General features: G+C 34.7%; 5 protein-coding genes across 6 annotated transcripts; all 5 read right to left on the bottom strand.

The window, feature by feature from the left end:
- Positions 1-125: 125 nt before the first annotated feature.
- Positions 126-4,315, bottom strand: LOC100181881 (palmitoyltransferase ZDHHC3). Of its 2 annotated transcripts, XM_002126375.4 has the most exons (7): positions 4,111-4,313; positions 3,670-3,832; positions 2,945-3,060; positions 2,402-2,463; positions 1,952-2,057; positions 1,255-1,327; positions 126-502 (listed from the first exon to the last, which is right to left on the bottom strand). In XM_002126375.4, the coding sequence occupies exons 1-7, from the start codon at positions 4,224-4,226 to the stop codon at positions 299-301; spliced, it is 840 nt and encodes a 279-aa protein (XP_002126411.1). In that variant the 5' UTR covers positions 4,227-4,313; the 3' UTR covers positions 126-298. The 2 variants fall into 2 exon arrangements, with proteins under 2 accessions (XP_002126411.1, XP_026696228.1); XM_026840427.1 differs by lacking the exon at positions 1,255-1,327 and having other exon boundaries at positions 4,111-4,315.
- A 1,003-nt stretch (positions 4,316-5,318) lies between these two features.
- Positions 5,319-10,970, bottom strand: LOC104266781 (the record flags this gene model as incomplete). Its single annotated transcript, XM_026840431.1, has 4 exons — positions 5,319-6,848; positions 7,328-7,523; positions 7,736-7,838; positions 10,189-10,970. Coding segments are annotated over 4 exons (2,559 nt in total), but the record flags the coding sequence as incomplete, so codon positions are not given.
- A 4-nt stretch (positions 10,971-10,974) lies between these two features.
- On the bottom strand, positions 10,975-11,662 carry LOC113475745 (very low-density lipoprotein receptor-like; the record flags this gene model as incomplete). Its single annotated transcript, XM_026840429.1, has 1 exon — positions 10,975-11,662. A coding segment is annotated over exon 1 (564 nt), but the record flags the coding sequence as incomplete, so codon positions are not given.
- Positions 11,663-11,917: 255 nt separating this feature from the next.
- LOC113475744 lies at positions 11,918-14,166 on the bottom strand. Its single transcript, XM_026840428.1, has 3 exons — positions 13,892-14,166; positions 13,486-13,629; positions 11,918-12,063 (listed from the first exon to the last, which is right to left on the bottom strand). Exons 1-3 carry the CDS (start codon positions 13,953-13,955, stop codon positions 11,918-11,920), a joined length of 354 nt encoding a protein of 117 aa, XP_026696229.1. The 5' UTR covers positions 13,956-14,166.
- Positions 14,167-16,383: 2,217 nt separating this feature from the next.
- LOC104266780 (relaxin receptor 1-like) lies at positions 16,384-17,139 on the bottom strand. The gene has a single exon (XM_009863781.2). The coding sequence runs from the start codon at positions 17,137-17,139 to the stop codon at positions 16,384-16,386; it is 756 nt and encodes a 251-aa protein (XP_009862083.2).
- Positions 17,140-17,266: the final 127 nt, after the last annotated feature.

Genomic DNA, 17,266 nt, shown 5'->3' with positions numbered 1-17,266 from the left:
AATATTAACAAGCACAAATTTACCATCTATATGTGTCATAGTGCAAATATAGTCTTTACTAATTATTGCTATAATTAAACAGTTAAGACACTTGTAGAAAGAGGATTTTAACAAAATAAAATGTATAACTTCACTATCAACATTGTATTACCATATAAATATTACAAGAATTCAAAATTCGATCAACATATAAATATCAACAATCATCCAATGTACAAACATAAATATACTCTAATTAACAACATATTCAAAAAGCTAGATAAATGAGTTAGCACAAGAAGATTAGTGAGTAACCAAATCAAACGTCGTAACTTCCTGGGACAAGAGATCGCACCGTACCACCAGGTGCAGAACATGGCATCAGCCAGGTATAAACTGGTCCGTAACCAAATACTTCTCGTAATAATGCCATTCTTGGCTTTCTGGGTCGAGGGGGTCTAGTTTTCCGACTGCGATGTATTGTATATTCCACTCCAGTTTCGTCCCCAAATATTGAAGATATCTTTTAAAATAATAAATAAATGAATGTAACTTGGTTTATTTTCGCGTGGCAGGAAAACAACGGTCGTTATAAATGGGTGTTCATACACCTCGGTCATACCAGTTTCCGAGTTGAATGTTACTTTGTAGGTATTTTTTTTGTATTTTTTTGTGTATAGCTGATAAGAATGCTGAGCCCGCATGTGATATTAAAAAATATTTAAAATAAAGAAAGTGAAGCTTCTAAAAGATTGAGACAGACAATTTTTTTTTTTTTTAAATATTTTTGTTCGGTAGCAATTTGTTTAAATTAGGATCATTCATCATTGTATATGTTTTTATCCTTAGAACAACGACTTCTACACCAACATTGGTCAATAACAGGTTGTCTAAGTTAATAGACACACAAAAAACACCCACAAACTTATGTAATAAGGGTAAATTGTAATAATACACTCGGCTTGCGATATAACACCCATAAACATGTTTTTAAAAAAAATAGTTATAGTAAAAAGAGTTATAGGTTGGGGAAGATGGGACACGTTAGGCAGATAATACCTTAAAACCCTGATCATGTTTAATCAACTAACAACAGCCTATGGGAGTCCTGAGGATACGGTTTTATAATTCCTTGAATTTTCTTTGTTTACTACCGGACGAGGCGAGAAAGTTAAATGAAAAGGTGTCCCATCTTTCCCTACCCTAGTGTATATATATATATTAAGATACATGAAGAGAATGAAAATACAGATTATGAATATTCATTAATCTTACCTGGTCAAACAACATAACAATCACAAACAAACCAAATAAAATGGATTCTATACATAAGCCGATTCCATGTGCTCTGAGAAATGAAATTAATTTACAGGAAACAATAACATTGTAGATTAAACATAAAGAGGAAATATAAACAGCCAATTTTAACAAGCAACATGTAACAGGAAATTTACATTTCATTTTTAAAACTAACAATAAAAATAAAAACTGCTCATAAAAGGATAAAATTATTGATAACTATGTTGTGTAATTCGTTTTACAACTTATATAGTTCAACCAAAAGCCGATTATTTATTAACAATATCAAATATCTACAGTGACAGTAAGTAATACTAATCACAGCATTTAGTTTCGCTTCTTATAGTTTATGTACAATAATAAAACGATTCTCACAAAATATAGAATTTTAAGGTTTCATTTAGGCTCTAAAGTAAATTTGTGCATTGTAGGTTGATAGTTTTTCAGTAGGGTGCAACTGAAGTGTATTGTATAAAGAAGTTGGAAGTTAGAATAGATTTTCTAACTCCTATATAGTTAGTATTGTATATAGGAGTTAGAAAATGTTAAATTTTTTGAAACTTAGCCAAAAATGATTAAGTAGCCATACATTTAAATTTTATTCTAGTTAAAACAGGTAATATAGCTGTTGTGGTAACAAAATAATAAGATTTTCGCACTAATAGTTACTTACACAGTAGATTTTCTTGAAAGTAGATCAGCATTAGAACTTCTAGCATTTCCAAACATCCACATCCAACCAGATATATTGAGTATTAATGCATAAATACACAGCAATGCTAAAGAAAAAAGCAGAGTTTTTTAGGAATACTAAATTGATGTTGTACTGATAACAAGTTCGTTATATTAAACATGTTCGATATGACTATTATGTGGAAAAATATGCGTAAACAAAAGTTTGGGAAGACAGCCACCAAAATTTTCCGACAGTCGGTGAAGTTTGTGACAAACAATGAAGGCACCAATATTAAGCTAATTATGAAGAGCAAAAACAAGGAAGAACGGAGAGCCGTGATCGTCGTTGTCTGCAAGCAGACCTGACACTTTAAGTTAAAGAAGATATGAAACGTGGGTCAGGAAATTATAACAATAGAATAAATTATTTAAAAAAGGTAGAACTCACCAGTATAAAAAAGGAATTGGATAAAATACTTTTGATTCATTTCACCGATACAGTTGTTCACCCTGTGAAATAAAAAACATTTGCATATGCTGATGTGAAACAGTTTTACTTGCGTACATTTTGTTCAAATGAAATTATTTAAAAATAAACCTGGAGGGACTATGCTAAAATGTAGTTACATCCATAGCGTTAAACACAGGGAACTTCATTAATGTGCTAAATACTTTGAAATTTGTCTTTGCTAGTTTGTATAGAAATGCTGTATTAAAGTGTAAATTTTAGGTGCCAAAACACAGTATGCAACTCCTATTTTAAAAAGACATTATGTCTTGCAATACCAAATCAGAAATTTTCCGAGTAAAATAAAAAAGAGAATAAACCTGTCTAGAAATCCCCATTATTTAACTAATATACCATTTCTGCCCAAAATAAGATAACTCTAAAAAAGCTCTCTAGCAATTGATTTCAACTGTTGAAAGTTTGAAACTACTTATGAATTTCGAATCAATAATATTCTTTTCGATTTAAGTTGTTAATTCATACCATGGACAATGATGATCCATACGTCTCACACAACGCCTGCATATTTTACAATGGTGAGCTCTCGGTGGTCTGTAGGTTTCACATCGTTGACAAACTGTCCAATCTTCTCCATTGCTCTGTAACAAAAAACTTGAAAGTCATAAAATAGTAATTGTAGAGACGTGTCGAGCCTGAGCACAAACGTTTAAGCCCAAAGGTTTTCTTTTGGGTGCTTGGCTAAAAATTGGACGGAATGCCAAGCCCTTATGTTATTGCTACAATGTTGCATGTGAGAGCAATAATTACTAAAAATAAAAAAGCAAAGCAACTTAAAAAACGAGATTTGTGTGTTGGCGTTCTCTTTAAATATTCTGGTTGGTTAGGAATTTGCTTTCCGGAAAGTAAAGAAATGTAACAAAATTGTACAGTTGTGAAAAACGTAAATTTGTTATCATTTAGTAAAGAAAATTGATTATCATTCAGTAAAAAAAATCACTGTCAAACTTTTATTCATAGAAACATGCAAGTAGGCCAGGTGTATTATACACCAAACATTATGAAACATGACCCTTGTTTATAATTAGTATTTATGTAAACATGATTCGTTAACTGTTATAACACAAATGTTTATATACCTCGTGCAAGTTTATAAGTTACCACGTATATAACTTTGTGGGAGTGCTTTTTCTGTATTTATGGCCGACAATTTCGACAACCCACTGGGTTTATTCATAGACCAATCATACCTGGTCCATGTGACCTTTGCCTTGTACATGTAGATCAGAGAAGTCAAGTCCCATAATGGGCAACGGAACTATTCCTGGATCCGAAAAGACCGTTCTTGCATGTGAATAAAGCACTCCGAATATAATTGTGTTAAACAACACGCAATGAACAGCTCCCCAAATACTGCAAGTAAAAGCAAACAGGTTAAAATCCTCTGGTTTGTTACAGAATAGGCTGATGAAAAGTTTTAACAGAGTTGGGAGTTATTAGTGAGGTATTAGTGAGGTGTTAGGCCAACTGATTATATAAGTTAGTAGTTACGGTAACGTTATGTTTACTGGTTAGCAGATAACGTGGGAAAAGGGATGGTTCACTAGCACCAGCTGTATTAGATTATTCCTATTCTCTAGTATATAATGTTCATGGGACATGACGGACCAGCAAGCAAAACAAGCACTTACCTTCCCGTCAATGTAGTAAGAATTACATGTTGAATGATAACATAGTCCGCATATGCCACCAACGCATAGGTAAACAAAATACAGAATACCCCACAAGGATCTTTATGGAAAACCATTCTCTAATTTAAACCGACAATATACGAAATTCTAGTCATTCTATCATTAAATTGAACAATACTATTTAAGCAAAGTCACCAAGTACTCAGTATAGAAGCCAAAATTTTAAATGCATTACAGTGGGACCATAAAACTGCTGGTGGTGCTATGACACTTTCTGAACTTAGCGTTATGATTTGAAAAAAGTCTTTCAGGAAATATTTTGTAAGATAGGGATATACGGGACACCTTTAGCACATAATATTTAAATATTCTAATCCAAACCTTTAGAAATACCTTTATTTCTGTACTCTGCCTTAATCGTATTTTAAACAACAAGAGAGATAAGTTCTAATAAGTGAGCACGTATTAAATTAATTAGCGTAGCTATAACCCTTTTACTCCAACGGTCGACTAAACTCTAAACTCAAAAATATATGGCGGTTTTGGGGTGATACACGAATCAGTTCTATCATATCATTATTAATTGACAACACTTCCAAAAACAATATTTTTATATATTTTTGTCCCGCTGTCTGTTTTTCGCTTGTACATATCTTAGTTTTTCTAGCATAACTAAAACTAATTTATGAGAAAAATCAAACTGTGCGAAATATTTCAACTACGACACTGGATTGGAGAATTAATCAGTAAGCGATATGTTAGCCTATATTTAAATTACACATGAGGTAAAAAAATTGAATTACAAACTTTTGAGGGTTTGGCAATAATATCTGATGCACAACCACAAAGTATGTTAAAGTGGGACATGGTTTCTTAACAACATAAATTTTATACATTCAAATTGAAAGCGGCATCATTGTGCTTCAATTTAAGTCTAAATGACTTCTGCCAATTTTTCTCCTGTACATTTATCGGATTTTCTTTTAATTCTAAAACAAGTTTTATCAAACTGTACGAAACATTTCAGTCTATGTTTATCAAACCATGATACTCGATAGGTGGTTCAAACTCGCAACCTACAACATTTGAAAGGTTTTAATTTGTTTAGCGATTGTTCCAACTCAGTGCTGGTCACTATTAGGTTGTCTAACTGGTACGATGCAGACAAACAATCACCACTAAGTTACATACGTGGTAACTCGTAAGCTGGCACGGATGTATGAAACATTACACCCGTGTAATAACGACTGTTACATTCAATTATACTGATGTTGTTGTCACGTTGGGAATTCCAGTTGTGGATGTAATTTGTGTTTGCGTATTATTCACCAATGTCCTGACCTGCAACCCGATTTGTTTTAGCTTTGTGTAAAGTTTTGGAACTGCATCTGTGTAGATGATTGGGTTTAGCGAGCTGTTTATCGGTAAGAGAATGATCGCAGAAAAGGAATATACGGAGTCATGCAGACCTGCCTTTCTTAGACTTATAAAAGTCATGAGGCATACTGGAAGCCAGCAGCATAAATCTGTGAGAATGAGAATCGAAATTTTTCGTTGCATCTTTTTTGCGATTTTCTGGCGCTGTTCCGTGTGTTGCCTTTGTGCTGTATTTACTGCCATGTTCCCAGAATATGTTCTTTTATAAATCGCAGCGTATGCACCGCAGATGTAGAGCAGTGCAATGAAATTAAAACTCATGATAACGGGAGAAATTGCATTGATTTCAAACTGGTCAGTCGGTAGTTTGAAATAACGTGGCAGACACACAGCACTTGCGCTGTAGTAACCGAAATATCCAACTCGTTCAGGTACGTATTTAGGAAAATTGTCACTGAGAAAACGCTGCAAAACTGACCAGGAGCCTGTCGTTAATATACCATCGACGCTGACATTCTGTTGAGTAGCGGAAATCCTTTTTGTAAATTCCAATAGCTGGTTGAACCGAATTATTTCAGTTGTTAGATAGGGCGTGGTTTTAATTAGCATTGTTTCCACCATGTAACGAGAGAGCTGGTCTACCAGAGGCAGAAGGGCCAAAATAAAACATACAACCCAAATGCACATAATCCAGATACTCGCCACTTTGGTGCTAACTGTCGTTGATTTAAAAGGGAAATAGATCATGTAGACACGATATGAAGTTAAACATACGAGAGAGAGAACCGACGCTTCGCATGAGAGCACGGACAAAATTCCAATGACATCGCATGTAGTACTACTGCGCCATAGCAGGTCTCTCCAGCAGTACTGTCCCGAAAATTGAGCCGACTTGATGCCGATAATCAACAGAGCAATTCCCATAAGCAAGTCGGCAATGGAAAGATTAAGAATTAAAAGCTTGTTGATCACAACGACTCCAGGAGCTCTTGCATTTTGCGCTTTTATCGAGTTTTTAATAAGAGATTTTGATGAAAGAATAAAAACCACACAATTTCCTATGATTGCCACAAAAGCCATAAACCATACCATTGCTCTTAAAAATGGGACTTTAATGAGTTCTTCCCGTGAAGATAGTGCATTGGTTTGGAACATATCAGGTGGGCACTCATCCGATGCATCTGCACAATCTCTTTTACCGTCCACCACTTGGTCTCGACGTACAAAGAAAGGAGTTCCACTTTCACAGTAAAAGTGTGTGGAGTCACTACAGTTAATTTCGTCGGACGAATCAAGACAGTCGGGAGGGTAGACAGCGTCGCACTTCTGCGAGTTTGCAATGCTCACCATGTTTTTTGTGCCTGTTAAACAGTTTAAATTAAATTACATTATATACCGAGCACTGTGTTGTACCAGGCGAGAATACTGTCAAACAGTATTGGATTTGTTTCGTTTATTATTAAATGGGTACCCGTAAATGAAGATTTTAAAGAAGTATCTCATTTCTCCCGCGGAGGCCTAATTCACCCTACCCTACTATATAATTATAATATGATAGTTTCACGTTGCACTGTAATTATTTTTAGAAAGTAATATAAACGGTAAAACTGAAAAATTTTTAAACAGACCGGATTTGGACCAGAACTTTTGGAACTATAATTTAATTCAGATAACAAATAATAAACGACAAACTTTAAATATTTGTTGAGTTTTTCTACAAGTATAAATACGCCTGCCGGTAGCAGAAGCATATATATTATAAGGTAGAGGGTGTGTTGGGCCATTATAGGATAGGGTGATATATTATAGGTATATATATATATATATATATATATCTAACCTGATAGCCATGCACGCTGACCAGCATCGCATATAAAGCGTTCTGTGCAATTCCGTTCATCTTCTCCATTTAGACATTCGCTCATTCCATTGCAAACTGAGAAACCGAATACGAAATTGTATAACCCACTACAACGTCGAATTTCTATAAGAACGCCATGTGTCATCCCGGGGGCGAAACTGGGTGAAACTTCTTGCTGTGAAAATAAAGAAGATTGATGTTGAATACCAGGGGTTTTAACATACCATTAATCTTATTACAAAAATATAAAAACGTTAGTGCTGTAAGTGACAAAAGCAAACATAAAGTTTAACGAACTGAAAATTGTTTATAAAACCCCCACAAAAGTTAGGACACCACCTATACAGACTGTCCAATAACAAATATTTTATGTTGATAAAAGCTTACCCATATTATTGGTATATCAGTGCAGACTTTTGGTTTATTCTCGCAGTTCGCTCTTTCACTGCATTCGTCTTCCATGTTTCTACATTCCGTAATTCCGTCACAGCTACAATTATATAGAAGTAAGATTTAAGAAATTCCATTTTTTAGATTGAATGGTTTAAGTGTTATATATTTTGATCTGATATAGTGGGGTTTATTTATTTCACCAACACCCATATTCTCTGAAATTCTTAGATAGTATAACCGCTCTTTCAATAAATCTCATGAATGGAGTGGCCTAACCGTTTAACCGTGTAGGGAGTATAGCCTAATGTCCCGAGTTCCATCTTCGCCCGGCGCAACATTTATTTTCCTTTAATAAGAGCTTTGCGAGACTATTACTATACACAATAAATTTGCGAGACTATAACTATATACAGATTGTATTTGCGAGACTATATTAGGCCATATACAGATTGTATTTGCACTGCAACGTAAGCAAAGCCGAAAGTTACCGATTACTGTGTTACTAACGGGTTCTTGATGTATTGAAGTTTACATGACTCGCAAGCGTTATAATCATTAATTGTTTTTTATTTGGACGTTTTTATACACTATATGGTTCATAAGACCAATCTTATTATTAAAGAATAGAAAAAAGAATAGAAACACTAAGCTTAGTAAGAATCAATTCATCTAAAACAATCGCTTAATGTTAAAGGTACGTTTTATAAATAGCGCTTTTAAACAAACCGTAAAGTAGCCTAATCGTTAATTGCTTGCTCATTAGGCGATCGTATGCAGTACGGTTTATAAAACTATGCTTAGTTAAAACATTTTGTAGAGTGCAATCACTTAAATAAAGTTGAAGGAATATTTTGATTTTGGCGCTTTTGATCAAACAGTAAAGTGATCGGTAATTAATCGCTAATTACGCGGCTTTAAATCTAAAAATTTTGTTTTAAGTTTATAAATATATATTTATATCAAACAAGAGTTCAAAAAAAATAGATATATGATTTCAAACAAGAGTTTAAAGAATAAATGCTAGAATTAGGAATTGAGATAATAGCGAAAAAAACTCCAAAAAACATCAAGAAAACGAGAGAGCAAAGCTCTTATGAGTAAGCACGTATCAAACCAATTAGAATAATATAAATTCACCGTTTTACTACAACGGTCGACTAAGCTCGATCAAAAACACATCATAAGTAACCAATAAAGCGGATATCAGTCGCCATTAGTGACTCTGAAGCAGTAGGTAGAATGAATTTATACATGTATATACATGTATATATAGTCATGGAGACTTATGATGTATGAAGATTAAGTGATCGGTAAATAATATGTGTTAATACACTTTTTACAACTCATGTATGTGTTGACCTTTAAACTTAAACTAGTTAACCTTGTTGTTGGTAAAAAAACGTTGGCTTTGGGGAATTTGGACAAACTATAATCACGCAGTAACTATGTAATGTTAGAAGTTAGTACTAATCATATGATGTTTAACTAGAAATAATGTTTCAATTACGATAAATTAAGGTATAGGATCAGTGTCTTTAATGTGTCCCCACTTAAATGGCAATAGTTTGATACAGGCGTCAATCGTTGTGTAGATTATTTATCTCACTAACAAGCGCACCCCCCCCCCAAAAAATAAAAAATTCTAACACACTATAAATGATGTTTCCACATATCGTGTGACTGGACATCGTGGCATAACGGTTTAGGTGTGTGCTGGGATGAGGTCGTAGCCTAGTTCGAAACCCACCCACGGTAACATTATACTTGATTTTTTTTTATTAAGAGATATGGGAGATTACTACTGATATACATTTTTTATTTATAATTCCACTGCAACGATATAGTTGCACTGCAACGGTTCTCAACATTGCGTATATGAGTATGCGATGACTCAATAACATAATTTGTATAGTAGGGTGCGGTATGTTGGGACATAGGTCAAGTTGGGATTCTTTTAAAATCTCCTTTTACAGATACCCTTTTGAGAATAAAAAATAAACGTTATGGCATTGTTCGACAGTATTTTCACAGTCCAACAAAGTGCGCGGCAATGGTGATTACTGTTGTTAATTATTGAAATTCAGTGTTTAACAAATGTCCCAATTTACCCCGCCTGTTTGCAAATAACTAAAAATGGCATTTGGTGTGTGAGTTTCTAAAACACACTCCATGTAAAAAACTCCGTGTATGTTTCTTTTAAGCGCTGCCAATTGATAAAGAAATGATGATAGTACAACTCCATCAGATGTGTACTTAATGTGCTTAAGTGTTCCAGTGTCCCCCACTTCACTTCATTACCGAAAAGGGTCAAATATTTTGATGTTTTCGGGTTAATGTTTGCTCAAGTTACCTATTTTACCCTATCCTAAAATAAAAAGACAACTTACACAATATCTTATATCGCGTATTGATGAACCCGCTTTTACTCCCGATACAATCAATATTACCTTTTTGCCATTACGGGAAAGCTCTTGTTCGCCAGATACCCCAAATTCCCATGGTCTATCGCTCTTTGAAGTATATCAGGTGTAGGCTCGCAAGTAAAGTCTTTTGGTCGTATTGGCATAAAGGTTCTAGACTCTACAGTGCACCAACGCTCATCAATTGAAGAGATATGACAGTCTACTATCCCGTTGCAGACTTTACTGTATGGTAAGCATATCCCGTCGCATAAGACCTCTTCTTCGTTGCATTTTGAGCAAGGAGAACTCGGGTATCCGTAGCAGACATTGTTGCACAATTCGGCAGTTTTCAAAGATGACGCCACGCAGAGACATTCGTCTGATAAGTCAGGACAATCAAATATTCCGTCGCAAATTTGTCTTGGGGCTATTACAGTCTTTCCGTCTAAGCATAGACTGCAGTGAAATGTGTCGTTTTGATAACACAGGTCCGAACGATCATCACACGAAAAATAGGAATCCTTTAGACTCCATTGTGGAAGAATGCAATACCTTTTCACATCAGTCAAACCGTACTGCTTCTGGCATTTAAATCCAGGCCCAATTGTAAATATGTCATCTTCCACATTAGGACAGTCGGCGTATGGATCACACGCATAAGACCAATGCAGGCAAGTCTTTCGTATATCGTTTGGGCAACGAAACATCACTGGTACTTCGCATTCTTCTATCTCATCACTACAATCGCCACAGTGGTCAAGACCATCGCATAAATACGACCTTGGAATACATCTTAAAGAATTCTCGCACTGATAACTTCCCTCCGGGACAAGAACCGTTTAACGGTGCTGTAAATTCATCGCTTTCGTCGGCACAATCGGTGATATTGTTTAGTTGCCAAGTTTTCGGTATACACCGTCTCCCCATACTAATAGGAGAGTTGTATATTCCTAAGCAAGCGAACTCAGTATTCAAGCAAGTTATGTTTATCGCCTCGTCCGATCCGTCTTCGCAGTCTTTATAATCATCATTCACTCTGTATCTTGGAATACATCGGCCGTTCCAAACGCACTGAAATTCCTTCTCTTGGTCGCAAACCAATGCCGTCAACTCGTCTGTTCCTCGACCACAATCAGGTACCCCATCCATAACCCAATCACGTGGAATGCATTTAGTGGAATTTCTTTCAGATTGGCAACGTAACTCGGAATTGGTACAGTTAGATAGTGGGGCTTCTTCATCGCTAGTGTCATTGGGAATAAGCATGGTTGCACAGTCGTATTTGCCATCCATGACTTTCCAACGTTGTATGCACTTAAGGCTCTTAGTGCAGGTAAACTCTGACATTGAATAAATGTTACTGTAGCGGTTGTAACATTTTTGAAATATATACATATATGATACGCTGTGGTAAGATGGATTCCGTTATCACAAAGCATTTGGTGTAGCTTAATTAAACTTTTAGAATAGATTTACACAAGACTATAGATATAGTATGGTGGAGAAAGAGGGGACACTGTTAGCACATAATATTCAAACATCCTGGTTGTGTTTTTAACAGAAAAAAAAACAAATGAATTGCAGGCTTGAGGATGTGGTTTTATAATTCTTTTAATGTTCTTTCTTTACTACCAAGTGGGACAAGCAAATATAATGAAAAAGTGTCCCACCTTCTCCCACCCTACTATATCATAAAAGCAAACATTGGATATTGCATATTACCACAACGCTTCAAATTTGTTATATATTAGCAAGCAGATACCGATACGCATTGTTAACTCAGCATACCTTCGTCATTTCGGCATGGTAGAATTAGTTGTTCATTTTCAATACAACTATTCTGTGTATTGATAAGATATCTTTGCACGCAACGGTTGATAAAGCGACAATGAACTTCGTTGTCAGTGCACTGAATACTACCTGGGATATATTAAGTATTAGGACGATTTTCTTTATATACAGTAAAAATTTTGTTACAATCGGATTTGTTACAATGGGTGATTTTTTAGATATCAACACGCTACAAAAATTGCGGGGTCAGCGTAAGCTGATATATGTAGCTATGTTCTATCATCAAAACAAACTTTAATACATATCGACGTCTATATTTTATAATTCTTTTATATATTCACAATGATGAAGCATTTATTGTAACAAAGACGAAAAAATATGAATTTTCTTCAGTAGTTTAGAAAATAGAAAAAGTTAGACTTTTTTAATGGGAAACCATGTATGTTGTCGCAAGGCAGATTTTTTTCTCCAGCGGTTTAATTTAACGCGAATTTCATTCAGTTTTCGTTTTGTTTTTTGAAACTTTTGATTCAAAATTTGATTCAAAATTGCTTCTAATAAGTTTGTTTAACATATAATAATGTGTGGAATATTGCTAATGCAATTTACCAACTGCAGCCCATGCTTATCAGAAGTGCATTGTTGGTTAATTTTATTTTCTTGCTATTTTGCGCTGTTATGTTTAAGTTGCTGTTATGTTTAATACCCAGTTTGAATAAAGAAATGTTATACATATTTCAATTAACTATAAATGAATTTTATGTAGTTATAGTAAACTTTTCTATTGAATTAATTTTTGACATTTGTAAAGCGACATAATGGTGCATTATAAAACTTGTTTTAAAAATGTGAAGGTATTTCGGCTACATTGTCTGATGCTTTACTAAAGGTGCCGAACTTTTGTAAATGTAGGTGAGGCAGAGATAGTGTATTGTGATAGATGACTGGTTTTAATATACACAAACATTTAATTTTGAATATTTTTATTTACCCCAATACTCATACTAATAAACAATATGAATTCAATGTATGCACTGGTTTGGTTTGTACCTATTTCTTACCTGTTGGTAATTAAATGAATAATTGTTGCAAAAAGATAATTTTAAAATTTCTTGTTAAGTAATATATAGCTTTATGAATGCATTTTACCTACATCTGGTTTATTTTTGATCGAGGTTTTAAAAGTGTTAATTAATATTATGCTATTAATTTTAATACGTGCTCACTCATTAGAGTTTTGCTCTATTGTTGTGGTATAAAACGACATTAACGTCGTGAAGTGAACGGATGTGCGTCAATTATTTAGAAGGGTCGTGTAGATAGTCATTGTTGTCAACTTGAGTTGTTTAAACTGTCGGACATACACAAAAAAACACAATCATCTACATCCTACAAAGATACAAACGTGGTAACTCGTAAGCTGGCACGAGGTGTATGAAACAAAACACCCGTGTTATAACGAATGTCGTTTTCCGGCCTCACGAGGATAAAGCAAGTTACATAGGCTACATCTCATTCATATCAACCCTGTAGCATATTACAATGGTCTACCTATCTCATCCGCATTGTTACGACAGTTTTGAGCAGTATCCTTTACCAAACGTCGAGAGATGCATTCACCGTTGCCACAGTCAAAAAATCCGTCTTCTGCCCGACAGGCCTGTTGTAGAGTATCCAAGTTTAAGGCGTCAGCAACTAAATGAAAAGGATTTTATTAGAATAAACTTAACTTAAATTTTAAAAGAAATCTTCCCATTCCGCCCCGTATCGTATTACCCTCATAGTGACAAAGTTAGTCATACCGCTAAATAGCAATTTAAGTTGAAATGTATTTCTTTGGTATATTTATACAGAACGATGTGCTGAAAAGTTCTATCTTCCCCCCTTCTACAAACTTTAAATTCAGTTACCCATTAGCATCTTCTACTTACAAAATTGTAAGCTAAAACACAATTACCTGGGTGATACCAATAACAGAATAAAACTCCAAGTAGAATAGAACGAGACGACATAATTAGCATATTCCACTTTAATAAAATGCCGGAGAACTTTAAAAGTTTTCTATGTTAATGGTATAAGTCACTAAGCTAATTAATTATATATGTTGTTTGCTTAGTTGTTTTACTTAATTAACGTAACGCAACTGGTCTACCTTGAAACGACAAACGTCCTGTATATCAAAGCCAATTTGGTAGAAATATCTCTGGAAAGTAAAATCGAAACACACATAGTGACACAATATATGAGTAACTGCACGAGTTTTGCATGGTTTCACCGTGCTGGTAGTTTGTTATGAATAAACAAACTTTAAAACACCTTGAAGCCTACATGCGTTAGAAATTATACAACGAACGACATAATCAACACTGTTTCGGAAATTATTCTGTATACAGTAGGGTGGGGGCAGATGGGACACCTTTTAACTCTATTGTCACGTCCCATTTGGTAGTAAGCAAAAAACATTCAAAGAATCATAAAATTTATTTTTACGACTTCCATAGACTGTTGTTAATTGTTTAAAATGTACAAACCTGATTCACTTTTATAATCAAATTCACTGCGCTCTTCATGTGTGCAAGAGCAACATAAACCATAATATCACCTTGCCCAAAGGCGCAAAGTTCACACTGTTCCCAAATTGTCTGTAATTCCGTCAAGTTAATGTTACAACTTCACAAACATGTTGTTAAAATTAACTTTACTCTAATGAAATAGGAGATTAAGTGATAGGTCAATAATCTATAAATCCCACTATAATTCCAAATTAATAACATTTTGAACTGTCCCGTCTTGCCCTCGAAACACTAACCCCTACCTACCAACCTAATCTGTAACATATAGGAGGACGTTTCACTATAATGCCAAACAGGAAAAAATCGGTGCCCACCGCCAAAATTTTGGTGCACCGAGCTGCACCTTTTAAGGTGCACATTTTGGAGCTGCACATTGTGCGAAAAAATTTCACGACCCCTGTTGATATATTATCCAAATATCCTGATCCAAAGTCATAGAAATACAAAGAAAGCAAAGCTCTAATGGATGAGCACGTATTAAACTAATTAGCATAACATTAATTTACTACAACAGTTGGGCTCCGAATATATAGCGGTTGTGGGGTAATACACGAGTTACTGCTATCATATCATTATCAATTAACACCACTTCAAAGAAATATATTAAAACACACAAGGGGTTATTTGTCGCTTTGAACACCAGGTGTAATTTTACCAATTCGAAACGGACAGTGTAAGGAACAGTTTAAATCAGTATTAATTTAGATTAATAAATGAATTTATTATTAAAAGTACACTTAAATATCACGAAGTATTATTAAACGTTTTGAAAATCAGGTTTAAAAATTCTATTTTTGCCCCACTACTATAGTTTTTACTTAGTTTTTACATGTATAGGCCTGTTATATTATTGTACGAAAATTTGCATTGTTAGGACGACAAAGGACATTCTTAAAACACCAACTAATAAACATTAAATCCTTCAAATTCATATAAACTTGTAACAACATAAATTTTATTACAACTTTAAATAAAGTTTATATATTTTTTGCTACAAACTGGTTATTGCTATAATTCTATATTTCCCACAAGCCACTTCTCATGAATTATCTCCAAGTGCATGTGACTAAATTTCGGATATATTTTTCATACATTATCTTGTTGTTAGTATATGTTCTTTGAATAACCCCTGATTTATGAAATGTTGAATTAAACCAAAACCTTCAAAGTTTGGTAATAAAAATCTTCCCAACTACAAAATGGGCAAAGACGGGACCAAAAAAGTTTTTTTTAAATAGCATTAGTATATTCTGCAGCTTGTAGTTGATCCACTTAAATTAACAGGCTGTGCTAGGTTTTTCGCCACGTAGACTTTATATATATGACGTAAAACGGTAATTTTGCTGAATTCATGACTAGTTTTAGACATATTGACCTCTCTCAGTTTTTAGCATGTATAGCCTATTTTAGATTTTTTTACACAAAACTAAAACTAATTTTATGGAACAAAATCAAACTGTACAAAATATTTCAACTACGATACTGAACTTTTGCTCCAGTTTAAGCCAAAATGGCCTCTGCCATTTTTTTTCTGTACAATTATCAGTTTTTCTTTTAAATCTGAAACTAATGTTATCAAACAAAATCAAACTGTACGATATATTTTCGGCAGATTTTATTGAACTATGATACTCGATTGATTTTCTAATTCGCAAACTACAACATTTAAACGGTTTTGATGTATTGAGCGATTGTTCTAGCTCAGTGCTGATCACTAATGGTTATCCCAATGGTAGCCATACAAAAAAAAACAATGGTCAAAAAGTTGCATAAGTGTTAACGCGTAAGCAGGCACAGGTATATGAAACATTAAACAACCTGTGTTATGTGTTATAACAACTGTCGCTTCCCCCACACGAGGGTGAAACAAGATCATTTATACTGATGTTGTTGCCACGTTGGGAAATTCAGTTGTGGCTGTAATTTGTGTTTGCTCATTATTCACCAATGTCCTGACCTGCAACCCGATTTGTTTTAGCTTTGTGTAAAGTTTTGGAACTGCATCTGTGTAGATGATTGGGTTTAGCGAGCTGTTTATCGGCAAGAGAAATATCGCAGAGAAAGAGTATACTGAGCCATGCATACCTGACTTTCTTAGACTTACAAAACTCATGAGGCATACTGGAAGCCAGCACCACAAATCTGTAAATATAAGAATCGAAATTTTTCGTTGCATCTTCTTTGCGTTTTTCTGGCGCTGTTCCGTTTGTTGCCTTTGTGCTGTATCTACTGCCATGTTCCCAGAATATGTTCTTTTATAAATCGCAGCGTATGCCGCGCAGATGTAGAGGAGTGCTATGAAGTTAAAGCTCATGATAACGGGAGAAATCGCATTAACTTCGAACTGGCCAGTCTGTAGTTTGAAATAACGTGGCAGACACACAGCACTTGCGCTGTAGTAACCGAAATATCCAACTCGTTCAGGTACATATTTAGGAAAGTTGTCACTGAGAAAACGCTGCAAAACTGACCAGGAGCCTGTCGTTAATATACCATCGACGCTGATATTCTGTTGAGTAGCGGAGATCCTTTTTGTAAATTCCATTAACTGGTCAAACTGAATTATTTCGGTTGTTAGGTAGGGCGTGGTTTTAATAAGCATTGCCGCCATGTAACGAGAGAGCTGGTCCATCAAGGGCAAAAAGGCCAAAATAAAACATACAACCCAAATGCAGATAATCCAGAAAATCGCCACTCTCATGCTAAGCGTCCTTGATTTTAGAGGAAAATAGATTGTGTAGAGACAAATGAAGTTANCA

This window comes from Ciona intestinalis, unplaced genomic scaffold (assembly GCF_000224145.3).
Source record: "Ciona intestinalis unplaced genomic scaffold, KH HT001261.1, whole genome shotgun sequence".
NCBI classification, from domain to species: domain Eukaryota; kingdom Metazoa; phylum Chordata; class Ascidiacea; order Phlebobranchia; family Cionidae; genus Ciona; species Ciona intestinalis.
Note: the sequence above shows the minus strand (reverse complement) of the source record. Positions and strands in the feature narration are given on the sequence as shown.

Excerpts from the sequence above, each read along its gene's own strand:
- LOC100181881 (XM_002126375.4), bottom strand. The coding sequence starts at position 4,226 with ATGGTTTTCCATAAAGATCCTTGTGGGGTATTCTGTATTTTGTTTACC. Across the intron at positions 3,833-4,110 it reads CTTACTACATTGACGGGAAG|TATTTGGGGAGCTGTTCATT; the intron begins GTAAGTGCTTGT and ends TTTTACTTGCAG. Across the intron at positions 2,464-2,944 it reads ATGGATCATCATTGTCCATG|GGTGAACAACTGTATCGGTG; the intron begins GTATGAATTAAC and ends TTTATTTCACAG.
- LOC113475744 (XM_026840428.1), bottom strand. The coding sequence starts at position 13,955 with ATGCTAATTATGTCGTCTCGTTCTATTCTACTTGGAGTTTTATTCTGT. Across the intron at positions 13,630-13,891 it reads CTGTTATTGGTATCACCCAG|TTGCTGACGCCTTAAACTTG; the intron begins GTAATTGTGTTT and ends CTTTTCATTTAG. Across the intron at positions 12,064-13,485 it reads TAACAATGCGGATGAGATAG|GTAGTATTCAGTGCACTGAC; the intron begins GTAGACCATTGT and ends AATATATCCCAG.
- LOC104266780 (XM_009863781.2), bottom strand. The coding sequence starts at position 17,139 with ATGGACCAGCTCTCTCGTTACATGGCGGCAATGCTTATTAAAACCACG.